The sequence below is a fragment of the Nestor notabilis genome, unplaced genomic scaffold (genome assembly GCF_000696875.1).
Source record: "Nestor notabilis isolate BGI_N333 unplaced genomic scaffold, ASM69687v1 scaffold2193, whole genome shotgun sequence".
Lineage (NCBI taxonomy): Eukaryota > Metazoa > Chordata > Aves > Psittaciformes > Psittacidae > Nestor > Nestor notabilis.
In genome coordinates, this window is record NW_009922170.1 from 1 (window position 1) to 15,586 (window position 15,586).

The 15,586-nt window shown below is 46.8% G+C and overlaps 1 protein-coding gene across 1 annotated transcript in view; it reads left to right on the top strand.

Moving 5' to 3' along the window:
• Positions 1-5: 5 nt before the first annotated feature.
• Positions 6-15,586, top strand: part of LOC104403371 (cadherin EGF LAG seven-pass G-type receptor 1-like) — a gene marked incomplete at its 5' end in the record, with an annotated part of 161,343 nt that continues 145,762 nt past the window's right edge. Inside the window, 1 exon segment of the mRNA XM_010011482.1 lies at positions 6-2,556. Coding sequence (XP_010009784.1) covers positions 6-2,556 — 2,551 coding nt within the window.

The window sequence follows — 15,586 nt, forward strand, 5'->3', positions numbered from 1 at the left end:
CCGACCACGGCTCCCCGCGCCGCCGCTCGGCCACCACCTACCTGACAGTGACAGTGAGTGACACCAACGACCACGAGCCGGTGTTTGAGCAGCCCGAGTACCGGGAGAGCATCCGGGAGAACCTGGAGGTGGGTTACGAGGTGCTGACCATCCGCGCCACCGATGGTGATGCCCCAGCCAATGCCAACATGCTTTACCGTCTGTTGGAGCCCGGAGCTGGTGATGGGGTCTTTGAGATTGACCCGCGGTCTGGGGTGGTGAGGACCAGAGCCCCCGTGGACCGTGAGGAGGTCTCTGAGTACCATCTGGTGGTGGAAGCCAATGACCAGGGCAAGGATCCTGGACCACGCAGCGCCACGGCTATGGTGCACATCACTGTGGAGGATGAGAATGACAACTACCCTCAGTTCAGTGAGAAGCGCTACCTGGTCCAGGTTCCAGAGGATGCCCCAGTGAACAGCCAGATACTGCAGGTGCAGGCCACAGATCGGGACCGAGGCAGCAATGCCCAGGTGCACTACAGCATTGTGAGCGGCAACCTGAAAGGCCAGTTCTACATCCACTCTTTCTCTGGTGCCATTGACCTGATCAACCCTCTGGACTATGAGACTATCAGGGAGTACACGCTCCGGATCAAAGCCCAGGATGGGGGCAGGCCTCCCTTGATCAACTCCAGTGGCATGGTGTCAGTGCAGGTCGTGGATGTGAATGACAATGCCCCTATCTTTGTGAGCACTCCCTTCCAGGCCACGGTGCTGGAGAACGTTCCTTTGGGCTACTCGGTGCTGCACATCCAGGCTGTGGATGCTGACTCAGGGGAGAATGCCCGCCTGGAGTACAAACTCGTAGAGATGGCACCGTCCACTGGAGGTGCCCCCGTAGCAAGTGACGCTGGGTTCCCTTTTCAGATCAACAACAGCACAGGGTGGATCACAGTGGCTGCAGAGCTGGACCGGGAGACTGTGGAGAACTATCATTTTGGGGTGGAGGCCAGGGACCATGGTGTGCCAGTCATGACCTCCTCAGCCAGCGTGTCCATCACTGTCCTGGATGTGAATGACAACAACCCCACCTTCACGGAGAAGGTGTATCACCTCAGACTGAACGAGGATGCAGCTGTAGGCAGCAGCGTCCTGACCCTGACGGCAGTGGACAGGGATGTTAACAGCGTAGTGACTTACCAGATCACCAGTGGCAACACCAGGAACCGTTTTGCCATCACCAGTCAGAGCGGAGGTGGGCTGATCACGCTGGCCTTGCCCCTGGATTACAAACAGGAAAGGCAGTATGTGCTCACAGTCACTGCCTCTGATGGCACTCGCTTTGACACTGTCCAGGTCTTCATCAATGTCACAGATGCCAACACTCACCGACCAGTCTTCCAGAGCTCCCACTACACAGTGAGCGTCAGTGAGGACAAGCCCATTGGCACCTCCATTGTCACCATCAGTGCCACCGATGAAGACACGGGGGAGAATGCGAGAATCACTTACATTTTGGACGATAACATCCCCCAGTTCCGCATCGACCCTGACACAGGCACCATCACCACCCTGATGGAGTTGGACTATGAGGACCAGGCCTCCTACACATTGGCCATTACAGCCCATGACAATGGCATCCCCCAGAAGTCAGACACCACCTATGTAGAAATCCTAATTCTGGATGCCAATGACAATGCCCCTCGCTTCCTGCGTGACCGCTACCAGGGCTCTGTTTTTGAGGATGTGCCGCTCTCCACCAGTGTCCTGCAGCTGTCTGCCACTGACCGTGACTCAGGCCTCAATGGCCGTCTCCTCTACACGTTCCAAGGTGGTGACGATGGAGATGGAGACTTCTACATCGAACCCACTTCTGGAGTGATACGCACACTGCGCAAGCTGGACCGTGAAAATGTGGCTGTCTACAGCCTGCGGGCCTTTGCTGTGGACAGGGGAAGCCCACCGCTGAAAGCCTCTGTGGATATCCAGGTGACTGTGCTGGACATCAACGACAACCCCCCTGTCTTTGAGAAGGACGAATTTGACATCTTTGTGGAAGAGAATAGCCCTGTGGGCTCTATTGTGGCACGAATCAGTGCAGCCGACCCTGATGAGGGGACCAATGCACAGATCATGTACCAGATCGTAGAGGGGAATATCCCTGAGGTCTTCCAACTAGACTTGCTCAATGGAGACCTCACGGCCCTCATGGACCTGGATTATGAGAGCCGGACAGAGTACGTGATCGTGGTGCAGGCCACTTCAGCCCCTCTTGTGAGCCGGGCAACAGTGCACATCCGCCTCCTGGACCAAAATGATAACCCACCTGTGCTGCAGGACTTCCAGATCCTTTTCAATAACTATGTGACCAACAAGTCCAACAGCTTCCCCTCTGGTGTGATTGGCAAGATCCCAGCTCATGATCCTGATGTGTCTGACAGCCTGGCCTACACTTTTGTGCAAGGCAATGAATTAAACTTGCTCCTTCTGGACTCTGCCACTGGGGAACTCAAACTCAGTCGTGATCTGGACAACAACAGACCCCTGGAAGCCTTCATGAAGGTGTCGGTCTCAGGTAAGCAAGTTTTTGAGGTTCATAAAGCATGTAATTCTGTTTGTTGGAACAGTATGGGGGCTTGGGCAGAAATAGCCTGCTTGCAGTTTAGCGTGCTGCTTTTGGTTTCCTGAAGCAGTGGTTTGTCTCTGAAATTTTGGGAGAGGAACCACAGCAATGTATCAAGCCCACGTGCTGTGGATTGAAGTGGTGTTTTGAAGCTGTTTAGTAAATGTGGATCACAAGGGTAAATAAATATGAGTGTACATGGAGGAGTATATACTCCCTCAGCTGAGGTGGTACCTCAGCTGAAGCTTTTCTGATGTGGTTGCAGAAAGATAATAAATGATGTGACTTGCCAAGATGTAGGGAATGCGCATGTATCTGTAATGCCATCTGTAATGCTTTCTCCCCTCCCTTTTCTTTTTTCCTCTTAGGAAAAAACAAAACAAAACCGTTGAGATTTGGTATCTCTGCTTTTTTAGCAACAGAGCATGTTTATTCCCTTCTGCATACTGGGAGGTTTGGCTGGTAGATCCTCAGACTGCTTCTCCACTGGTGTGGCCTGGGTGGGTGTGATGCTGGTGGAGCTGTGCTGGTTTGCATTGCTGGCATGTGTTCCTGTGGGGAATGGCAACTGAAAGCACTGAGTTATGGCTGTGTAACAGCTGTGTAACGTGGCTGACTGCACTGGAGTTGCTTTGGTAGTGCTAAGGGCAGATACTGGCCAAATTCTGCCCCAAAATCAGTGCTGTTGCAGGGAGGGAGAGGAGGGGAGAGGCAGGGATACTCTACCAGTAACTTCCTCTGAGACTTTGTGTCTCTGTGTGTGTGAAGACTGTTTGATGTCATCCAATATATACTTTTTTATAAGCACAGACATGCTTTAAGGATATCATTCTTTTTCTGCTTAGTTGCTTGTTTACCATGGAGTTGCTTTTTTTGCCTCTAATTGTGGCATCAATCATGCAGTGAGTAATTTCCTCTGCGGGTGCCAGTCTATAAGTTTACTGTGGACCTGATCCCATACTTCTGTTGACTTTCAAAGGTTTAACCAGATACATTCCTCACTGCCTCCCTCTGCAACCTAAAACTAATTTTTGTATTCTTTTAGCTAAAAAATATAGCTGAAAGCACCAGGTACATAAAATGACACTTGGGGAGATGCTGCTTTTTGGATGATTGTATTAAAAATGAATAATCAAGCTGTGATATAATCCTGGCAGCACTTGTTTTACTGTAGGTAGTCATGGTTGTGCAGCATCGGGGGAGCAAGCCATGCTCTCCTATGTGTGTGCAGGCTTGAGCTCCTTTTTGCTTAAGGAAAATGAAAGTGATATTAACCAAGTTGACTGATTTTATTGCGGTGTATGGACTGACAAGGCACTCCTGGTTCTTCCAAAGTGCTTGGGGGGCAGCTGATGTGGTAAAGTAGCTCATAAATGCTGTTCCTGTGTGCTGTGAGGACTTGCAGAAAAAACAGACAGTTGGCTTGTGACCTTAAAGAAAAACATTTGGATTAAGGTGCGGGTGATTGCGTGGTCACTGTCTGTCTGAACCAGTAGCTCTTCATCTGGTAGAAGAAGAAGATAAGAACTTACAAGAACATCTTGGAAAAGTTGGTTCCTTAGACAGATGGAAGTGTATTCAGAACAGAAAAATAGGTGCCTGTTTCTTTATCAGTCTAATGACAGATGCAGTTCAAGTGGATGAAATCTCAGGTAGGAACGAAGACCTGTTTTCTTAAGTAGCAGGAGCTTGATCATTACAGCATCGTTTTCATGTTGGTGAAGGTGTGAACTTTGAAACTCTGTTGTGATGTTGATCAAAACTGTCTGTCTGTCTGCTGCAAGCCTTGAGATATCTGAGATTAAAGCTTTTTATGAATAGGATTTTAAAACAACTTTGACAAGCACTGAACTCCATTTGACGTTCATTTGGACAAGTTTGCTGTTTGTAAATTGAAAAGGCAGAGTTTGGCAGTGTGTGAATAGCCCAGGACAATCTCACCTGGCTGCTTTCTCTGGTTTATCTGATGCAGCCTTTAAAAAAAAGCGGAGAAGAAGCTCAAGACTGAAGTACTCCACAGGGTTATCTCCAAGGTTTGTGAAATACCTGCAAATCATCTGCTAAAATGACCTGCCAGTTAACCCAAAAACTGTCTGTGGAGTAGCCATTAACCTCTCAACCCAGACAAACACCAAGTCCTGCCCTGCTCACAGCTGCTCTTCGGGTCAGAGGAGGACTGGAGCTCTTTATGAACTTGGGGAGTTTGGTCTATATACAAGTTGGAAGTAATACTGCTGCTATAAATATCGTAGTTCCTCCTACTGATGTGTGGTGCTGCGGAGGCACATGAGTGTGAGTGATGCTAGTGAGGGGCTGAACTCCTCAGTTGATCTACTTTGAGACAATGATACTTGGCATTCTTTCATTTGACTTGGGCACTGTTCAAATAAGCAAAGTGACTTTGCCTTCTGCGTGTAGACAAACTTTAAGAATCATGGGAAACAAGCAGATGGGGTTAATCGGTTTTGTAAAACCTGAGAACAGCATGCTCGGCACTTAGAACATGTCCCAATGGCAGCAGCATTGTTGGGAGCTATGCGGGATGGTGGGAAGCTCTGGGCAGGCTCAGTACCTGCCCGGCTTTCCCTTGGTACCTGCCTGGCTGTGCCCCCGCAGCCCCTCAGGAACAGACCCAAGCGGAGGAGGAGGAATGTGGGTGGTGTGCGTATTAGCATTCTGCTTTGGATGGGGAAGGAGCTTTTGAAGTCAGTCTCCTTTGAAGTGAATCTCTCTGGGTAACCCCTCTGCCCATACCTGTCATGCAGGGTCTGAGTGAACAAACTGGACCCTTTTTGGATGAAACCAATCCAGATGGGCTCCAGGGGTTCCTCAAAAACACGTTCTCCATTTTCCATTATACCTTCAAGGGTTACCTACGGGAAGGCAGAGCTTGGCCTTACTTTCCCATGCCTGCACATTGTGTCGTTAGGTTTATGTTGTAACAACTGGGGTGAAATCTGGACCCTGCTGAAATAGTGCCCTGGCTTTCCAGGGGGGCAAGATCTCACTCTGGGCTTTTAAAACAGGTGGTCGAGAATAGACGAGTGTGAGATTTCTTAGTGTTACTAATAAATACATGACTTAAATTGACAGGATCATTAAAAACGATTACTTTTTGTCCATGGTGATGTTCACAATAGCCTTAAATGGGGATTTATTTGGTCAACAACCGGGTTAAACATTGCTCGAATCACACTGCATTCACCCATGTTAAACATTACACCGCGGTCCCTGCCGGTGCTGGGGGGGAAGGCTGGTGCTAGCCTCAACTTTGCACAAATGTTGCACAAGTTTGCCTGGGTATCACATTGCAAAGGCTGCTGGCACCTGCTTGGCTGTGCTGCCACAAGTAGTCCCACTTATCATCCGCGACAGCTCAATGGAATACAATAGATGTGTGTGCAAACTCCTCTGGGAACCCAGCCTAATTCAGCAGTGCAGACAAAACCTAACCTGACTGGATGCTACAGCTTTAGAGTGGTCCAGATGAATGTAAAATACCATTCATTATACAACATACAATACACAATTTTGGGAAGGTAGTGTTCCTCACACAGGGAGGGATAGACACCCAAGTGTTTTTGAGGGCATGCAGGCTCAAGTATCTTTTACATTTCTTTGGCTTTTAATCTCCAGTAGCATTCAGTGAGGTTACTGACTATCACCAAATACAAATTAAGATTGAGCTCATTTGCGTTGCAATAAGCTTTCCGGGATTTTCACTCAAGGCTTGGTAAAGGATCTTCATTATTATTGTAATTTAAAAGTCATTATGTTAATGATCCTGGATCTCCAGCTCTGTGCCTTCTCCATACAAATGTAAGGTGCAATACTTTGGTTTAGCCTTTCTGATAAAGGTAAGGGCACAGCTGAGATGCAAGTCATTGCGGGGTTACTTGTGTGTGTGAAGATTGGCAATTAAAGGGAAAAAGAAACTAGAAGGAAAAGGTGTCTCTGAAAACACAGGGGCACCTTTGGGAGCAGAGGGTGAGCATGGGGTGACTGCTGGGGATGCGGGCTGGGTGCCTTGGCAGCATCAGGGTGAACCCTGGCCTCATGCCCCTGTCTTTGGGAGTGGGGCAGATGAGGCTGCTGGGGTCTTGAGGGCTTTCCTCAGGGAAAATGGTTCTTTTAGGAGTGATGCTTCAGGCTGACTGCAGGGCTTGCTTTCAGGGTCAGTGAAGGGTAGTTAGCACCCGAATTGCACTCTATAGCCCCCTCCCAGGGAAACACTCCCTCGTGCAGCTGCGGTGGGATCCCTGTGGGTTATACAGTCAGGAGGTGATGGAAATGGATGGGTGGAAGTCTCTCCTTCTCTCTCTCCAGGTAGGAGGTGTCTCGGGTGTGTGCCGTGGCTGCAGGGCTTTTGCACGCTGGTGTTCCTGGGGACCTTGGGTGCTTGCACTTCATGCGTGCATCCTGCACTAAGGTGAGGGATGAGAGAACAGTGGCTGAGGCTGCAGGGACCAAGCAGGAAAAGATGACACCAGGAGCTACAAGGTTGCATTCCCAGTCATTACTTGGTGTTTTAAGTGGGGCTGAATTGAAGGATGACTGATAGAGGTTAATAGCAGTGGTTTTGAACATACACATTTACTTTCCTAAAATAGCAAATTAAGAGTAGTGACTGTAATTTTAAAATCAGGGTAGCTCCTGGATCTGCTGTGCTAAATGCCTTATTCTTCCATGCAGGTTCTATAGTCTAATCTCTTCTGTAAGTGAGATGCATTTCTGATGTACGTCCCTCCAGCCTGCAGGAGTGTGACTTTCCCTTTTCAACTGTATGGTCTGCTCCAGCCGATAAAAAGCTGTGCCTGCCTTGTTGCTTTCCTATGGGCTTCCTTCCTCTTCATCCCTGGATTTCATAGGAGTGGTTTATTTTTGTTTCAAATGACAGGAAAACATTTACGGCTATGAGAGGAAAATATTTAGTGAAAGGCTGACTCGCAAAGCAACTTTTTACTGAGATAAAAGGTATCTCCTACATGTAAAATAAATAAGATAAGGAGTTACCTGCAGCTTAAGTGACTGTGATTAAGCATTTTCTTTACTAAAATAGTGGTCCCTAAGTGATAAACAAAAGATAAATGTTTACCACAGCACTCTATAAAAAGCTTATAAATAGATAAAGCTAGTTTGTCCATCAAATTCTTTCAAAAAATGCTACTATTCAACATAGCTATCACTAAAAATGTTTGTTTCTCCCTGTTTCTGTCTCTGTACAGTGCAGGCTGTATGTTCCTGGGTTTGGTTACAGGTTTTAGGAATGTCTTGGTGGTTGAAGCATATATGCAGGTGGCACTTTTTAACCTCATCCCGCAAAATGAAACTTTGAACCAGAAATACTGGAGGTCACAATCAGCTGCCAGAGGAAAAAAAAGTGTATGTCAAAGCCCTACATAACCCCAGCTCAGCAGCGCTGTTTAAAAACATGTTATTGGGTTGCCTTAACTGAGAGGGTGTGAGAAGAAGTGGCTGACTGAGGCAGCAGGGGGTTTGGCTGGTTTTGTACACACTTTGCTCCATTGTACCAATCATTTTGGTTTATTTTTTTATTGCCTTAATGTTGATGCTTTTCTCAGTGATTTTCAGAAAAGAAGGAGATTTTAGGATAACAACGAGAAGGTTTAAGATGAGTGAGACTGAAGATGTGAGAGGGAGAAAGTGTAATGGTGGGATTACTTGGAAAACTTTTTTCCCTTATTTTCAAATTGTTTGCAAATAGGCAGTGGTTGTAATAACCATTTTTTAATTGGATTAGTTATAGTTTTATATGTTTATTATTACTTTTTAAGCCTCAGGGTGTATTAATGAATTGGTTTCCTTGGTGTATTCCCTTGTGATTCGCTTCCCTTGTAGAAGCCATGGAAGTGCTCTTATGTCTGACTTGCACTTGTGGGTTGGGAAGAATCCTCTTTTGTTCTGTTGTTCTGGTCACACCTTTCCTGGCAGTTCAGAATAGGTTTAGGGCTGGGGTGGTGGAGCCTGCTGCAAACTGCCAGATACAGAGTAAACACTGAATTGTTGTCAGGGGTAGTGGCAAAAGAACCCTTTGTTTAGAATACAGGAACAATTTTCTAGGTTTGGATGTTAGGATGATAGTAAACATGCAGCAGAAGCAATAGAGGGGAAAGGAGGTGTTGTGAAGCACTGGGATTTTATACTCTGTTATCTCCAACATCCCAAGTGCTACCTGAGGAAGTGGCTGGCTGCTGATAAAGCATATAATTTTACCTGGCTCATTGAATGGTCTGTTTTCCTTCAGTGCATATACTTAGTATCTTGAAACTCCCTTTCATTGTTGACTCCTATCTTTGAGCTGAATGGATTCGCTCAGGCATCTCATGACTGAGGAAAATAACGCTGGGTTTTAAAGTATGGCATTATGTGAAGGTAGGTACTATGCTCACCAGTGCTCTGGTAGGGTGCTTCCTGGTGAGGCCCTTAGCAGATGCTTGGATGGGAACCCAGGCGTCTGCACGTTTCCACCGGTTTGGTTGGAACGTGGCCCTGGTGTCTCCCAGCATCTTCAAGGAAGGGTTGGAGAGACTCATCCGTGGTCTTCTGCCTCCTCCTCGGGGTGTGCTGCAGGTCTGCCAGACACCCCTGCAGCTGATGGGCTGACTGCAGCGTTTTGGCTGGCTGGGTGCTCAGGGTTCACGAGCTCAGGGGCATGTGACAGCAGGCAACACCTCTGACAGTGTTTACAGTTCAGCCAGATGTGTAACTGCCGCATATGCTGGCATAGCTGAGCTCGCTTTCATCTGGTTGTTTTGGGTACAGACAGCAATAACTGCACTGTAGCATGGGTTCAGCTTATGATTTCACAGGGCCCTTTGCTTCCCTGGTGGGTCAGGTGAGGCTGACAGAAAGACTCTGGGAATGGGCTGCTCTAGAAGTCGGGAGCAGAATTACTTTCTGGGCAAGAAACAGGCAAACGCGAAGCAGAAACCTCTTCTAAACCTATGTGCTAAAAATACCTTTTCAATATTTAGCAGCTTAGGCAGCTCCAGCTGTAATGCTCATGCATGGAGGATGAGTATGGGGAGAATCAAATGTCAGACACAAGATCTCTGCTCTCTATCCCTTCTCCCTCTCTTTTATAAGCCCTCTGGAGTTTGATAAGCAGTTGGTGGGGCAGACTCTCTACGTTTGAGTGTTTGAGGTAGTAACACAACTTCCTTGCTTACCTCAGTATTGCCTGATTTACAGGATTTGGGCAGCTGTCTCTCTTGGCTTCCTTTGGCATACTGACTTGTATTTCCAAAAATACCTATGGAGAGTCTTTAGGAAATGTAGGAGGGTTAGAAGAGCTGAAGATACTCAGATCAGATGTAATGACCCTTTCTGGCAGTCTTCCAAGTTGCAGTTTTTCTGTCCTGGTTTCTGCGGGAATGATGTTGGTTTTAGGTAAAAGAGTACTCCAACTGCTCTGACATCTACTTTGTCATTTGAGAAACAAGTATGGCAGTGCTGTCTTTTATGAATGACAGGCCTTTTTGTTGTCTGCTCCTTTTTTAAAGAGTATTTGGCCAAAAGATTGCATAAATCAGAGTACAGAAAAAGTTGATGATGGGCTCGGTTCTTCAAAGCCTTGTTCACAGCAGTTGTCTGCTTGGAAGAAAGAACATCTAGGACCCGATTTAATTCAGTTTTGCCACTTTGTGTTTCTGTGACAAGTGACAGTTTTATTATCGCCCCTACCCCCTCAGTGCAGCTCTTGTTTCAGTGTTGAAAAACACTGAACTATTTATGGATGCAGTACAGGTTCAAAAAGGGCCAGGATCTAATCTTCAGGGAAGATTTAGAAACCTGCCACTGGGTGATCTCTTCTTTGTGTGGCGAGATTTGCCTAACACCTTTTTTGTAAGACACTTTGATTGAGACTCCATTGCAATGCGTTGATTTTGTTGGGTTGAAACAGAGTTATTGAGGGTACAGCTTGGCTCTTATGGTCAGATTCGTATCACTTACCATGATCTGCCCAAGAAATCTGGTATCTCTTCAAAGGTAGTCAGGAAGGTTGCAGCCATGATGGGTTGATAGGCAGGAGGGCTGTGGCTGGAGATGCCCATCTCACCCCACTGATTAAAGAGGGAAAATAAATGCCTCATTTGAACTAATTACGTTGCTGTTAAGTGGCTAAAGTTAAGTGGGATGAACCCACCCTCAATGTTTGCACCAGGACGAAAGAGTTTGTTTTCTTTGTGAGGATGATTGTACTTATTTCTGTTACAGCAAACTGCCTGTAGTAACAGGCTTAGCAGACTAGATGGAAAGGGTGGGGGAGGTTGTAATTTGTGAACAGGAAAGTGTTTTGCCATGGATAATGTTACGGAAGACTTCAAATATTGTCAAGAGTTTGAGTGAATGAAGGGGGAAAGTATGCTTTTATGGGGATTTGGCATTCAACAAAGACAGAAAATTTTAAAATGCTTCAGAAAGATGATCTTCACACGTGGATAAAAAGCAGTTGGACAGAAAAGTAGGATTTGCTGGAGAGAAGGGGAAACTTTTGGACTTTGTTTCAACAAGTCGTTAATTCTGCTAAGCTGTAACCACCTTCGTATTTATTCCAGTGTTTACACTTGCCAAGCACTAAAAAAGCAAATAAATGAGATGGTAAACCTGTAATAAATCCTCAGGGGACCACATAATAAACATAGACATGTTATGCTTATCAAATACAAAGGCAAGTAATCTGTTTTCAACACCACTGCTGAATGTGTGATAGATGCTACATTCCGATGGGTCTCCAGCACTTCTGAATGTGGCACATCTGGTCAAAGTATTTCATTGCTTTTTGAAGGAGAGAGAAGGAGAGGCCATCGTTAACAACCACTGTCATCACGGCATCTCCTGCATTCTGCAGAGTCCGTGGGCTAGGTCCAGTTTCAGGGAGACGAAAAAGCATGTGGAGCCCACCAAAAGGGGTAAAGCAGGCACTGTGTAATCAGATTTGAGTTTCAGAGATGTGATGGCCAGCACCTAGAAGTCTGTCTTTACAGTTTAATCCCAAGGGACTGTTAGGTTTGGAAGCAAATGTGAACGTGATTCTCTGTAGCTGCCATGCCACCAGAGCACATATTGTAGGTACAAGAGCTGCTTGATCTGTTTGGTTTACTCATTCGTTTCACTAGCTCCAGATCAGACTTCTTGACCCTATTCAGAACTGATGTTAGCAAGTCCTTCAGTTTATTGAATTGAATTCCAGTCATAACACTTTTGGACTTCCCGGGAACCAGCCCAGCACAGTTTACTTTTGTGCTTGAGGCAGTATTCATGTTGGGCCTATTTCTAAAGAAGACCTTTTAACATTCAAGCTGTGATTTTTATTTTTTAAATGTATTTATTTATTTAGCTGTCTGAATTTAGTTTAAGTCATGTAGAAGATGTCCCACATGAGTGCATTGCTTGTTTTAGCATGATTGCCAGCTTCCAGACACAGCTCAGCATGGCTAGAAAGAGGCATTTGGCACCTTTCACAGCTTAGGTCCAGTAGATCACTTACATCTAACCATCAAATGCCACCGTGCCTCACTTTTAGGTGCCCGTTCCCTGCAGCAGTATCCTGTTTTAGGCAGTTAAGTGTCCTATAAAGTGGGTGCACTTGAAATACCATCCTGCTGCAGCTTGGGCACTTCACTCAGCATAGCGATCAGAACACTTAGTGAGGGCAGAGATGGGCTGGCCTCCAGCCCTTGATCTCAAAGCTCTTACTGTGCTATACATTAAAGAGGAGCCAAATAAGGTTCAGAAGCCATTGTGTGACTTACGTTTCTCCTTTGGTAAGTGCCATAAGCTACAGGGTCTTGCTCACACTTGCAGGGTTATGGAAGGGAGGCTTTCTGACTTATGTTCGTGTATGTGGGCACCTCCTCTTCAGTTGAGCAGTGGTGTGGGCAGTCTGGCTTTGACTCTCAGCTGCTGGATTTTATTTAGACCATAATAAAAGCTGCATCATGATCCGTTCAGGCCATGTCAGGACTAGGTCAGTTCTGGCTGTAGCCAGGTACTCAGCTCTTCCCACCTAGTAACTCAAAGATAAAATAAACAAGAACCATAAGGCTTTCCAGGGAGTACTTTCCTGTTGATCAGAGCTGATTTGTTTGTCTTTTGGCTTTAGCTATTTGTAAATGTATTTTGCTTGTAAGTAGAGTGGTTCCCAAATGGGCTAAAGTGTCAGTTATGGGAGGATTCATGGGCTCAGACTTAAATAACACTGCTAAATATCCAGAGTTCAGCCCATCTTCTCCTGCTGTTTAATCCTCTTTCTCCCTGCAGTTTGCTGTGATGATAGACTTGCTAGTAATTATCAACATGTTGCTGCTCGTTGCTTGGATCCTGTGGCTTTTCCTGCAATGTGCTCGCTGACGCTACAGCTCGCCAGTATGGAACTGACACATGCAGGAAGGGTCTCTTGGCAGCAATGACTGATTGCACTATCCCACCGGTTCACTTGTTTTCCCTTCTCATAGGGTGTATTTCCAATGTTGGCCCTTTTACCAACACGGTGTAATTTAGCAATGTGTGCTCTGCGTGAGGAGCTCTCTGTCTGGCAGATAATTGCCTGCTAGTTTAAATCCCATCTTAACTTCAGTTTCTTGAGATCATGAAATCTGCTGCTGCCTTCTGGTTGGTTTTGCAAAGCTGTTTGCAGAAGGATTTGTTATGAGCTAAAGCAATGTGGGCAAATCTACGTGAGTTTGTTGGAATGTTAGGTAAGACAGATTAACTTTTAGGTCCTGCTTACTAAGCTACCCGGCATTATTCTGTATTGGGTCTGGCAACCTAACACTTGGGTTTGTTGACCAAGCTGCTGGCAGCAGGTACTGGTTGTTTGCACTGGTTATGCAAAGCAGGAACCCTGGGCACATTTTAGGACATGGTGGATGCTGAAAGCTTGTTACACAAAACATGCTGGTGTTCCTCTTTCCTTCTTGCTTATCTTTTCCTCCTCCTTCTCTGTCCCTTCATGCTCATTGTATCTCTTTGCCATGTGCTGTTGTGCAGTGAGGCGCCGTGTCTCTGGAGTTTGCCTGCTGCAAGTTTGTACAGGGCCGAGCACAGCAGAGGCCTCCGCTTTTGTAATACCTGCTGTAAATAATTAGGGTAACCACCAGACACCGACTGCCCGACTGCCCCGGAGATAGCCAGATACAGATGGCGGCGCTGGGGATGGCCCCGGGCCTGGCTGATGGTGCGTCCGGCTGATGGTGCGTCCGGCAGGCACTGGGAGCTGGCTGGCGGTGTGACAGCATCCTTTCTCACTGCCTTCTGTCTTGCCTTTGGGAAGGCAGGTCAGGTTCCTCATCCACCCGTCACCCTCTTCTGACCACCATGCTGTTACTTGCTGTTTGGTGGGTGCATTGGCCCAAGGTGAGGGACAGGGTCCTTCCCCTCCAGGGATGCCCCGTGAGATGCTTCTGGTGAACCAGTGGCAGCCATCGCACCACCTATGCAGCCCTTCCACTCCCACTGGCTGGTGTGGGGGGGGGGTTGGGACCTCAGCGGTGCTGGCTGATGAGTGCAGCGTCCAGAGGTTTTACAGCCACGATCCTTTGCCCCTCTCCTTGCACAGGGCCTTGGGGGCCACCCCTTGAGGGTGTGACAGTCCCACAGAGATTCCGCTGCCTGGCACAACAGTCACAGCACGTCCATGGCCAGCCCCAGGTTGCCGGGCACACTGCACACTGAATGTCAGTGCTTTTCATCACTGCAGGCTGTGGGAGCAACATCTGTACCACGAACTGGGAATCTGGCCCAGTTTGGGTGTAGGTTGTGACTATATTTTTGTCCTATCCCTCGTGTCAAGTTGCAGTCACCTTTACTGGCTGGTTCCGTTGTGCCTCAGCTCCCTCGCGGCTCAGCAGTGTCTGAGACTTCATTCAGCTTTAAGGCTTTAAATAAGAGATTCTGATTTACTACCAACAGCATTGATAGACATGACCAATTACTGGCAATAAACTCGGGTGAGAACTGAGTAATGAGGACATTTTTTGTGTTCTGTGCAGTGAACTTCTTTGCTTTGTATGAATTAATTTATGAACTTTCGTAAGATCTGCTGAAAATATGTCCCTTGCCAGTGGTTGGGGATTTCTTAAGCAGAAATGACAGGTTCACTCCCTGGCTCAGCCAGCGTGCATCAAACTGCGCTGAAGCTGAGGCGCTGGGATGATCAGATAAAGTTCTTCATGCCACTGGTAGCATTTTTGTTTCTGGAAGAAAAGTCCTCAAGGAGAGGCTGTTTTGCCTGTTCTGAGGTGGTGTCAATGACTTCCTGGGTTTTTGCTCTGCATGTCCTTGATCAGACTTCAGCTGACAGAAGTTCCCATTGCTCTTTTCAAGGCTTAAAGGCAAAGTGACAGCTTTAGTCATCTTGCAAGCTTTCTCAGACTGGGAAGTGTCCCATGGGGTAAACAACTTTGCACTCTACACATCCCATACTGATCATACAGGGTGGCGTTTTTCTGGCTTAGTGCTGTGTGAATTTGGAATATTGTGCATTTTCAGGTATTCAGATGAACCTCTAAAAATGACTAATGGTAAGAAAAGACTAATTAAGTTTTATTCCTGTGCTGAAAATGAATTTTAAAGAAATCATTCTGAGATTTCAGCAGTTGTGAAATTCACAGTGTTGTTCTTCACACTGTAGAGCCTTTGTGTTTGCTGCTGTAGTCATATTACATGACATTGCCTAATACTCTGCAAGGCATATTCTTGGCTCATTCAGGAGGTAAGGCTCCCTCAGGGTCACTGAATCCCTCCATGTACACAGCGGAGGGCTCAACCTGGTGATTTTACAGCCATGCATCTGCATTTGCATTTCCAGTGCTTTTTCCTTCTTGCAGTAGTTTTCCCTTTTGTGATACGGTGATTATTAAAAGCAGGGCTCTCACTAGTTTTGTGACCAAAATCGTCCTTTCCTGCTTCCCACTGCTGGCAGTCAGTGGCTAATTTGCTGGTGGTCCATCCTGGGGAT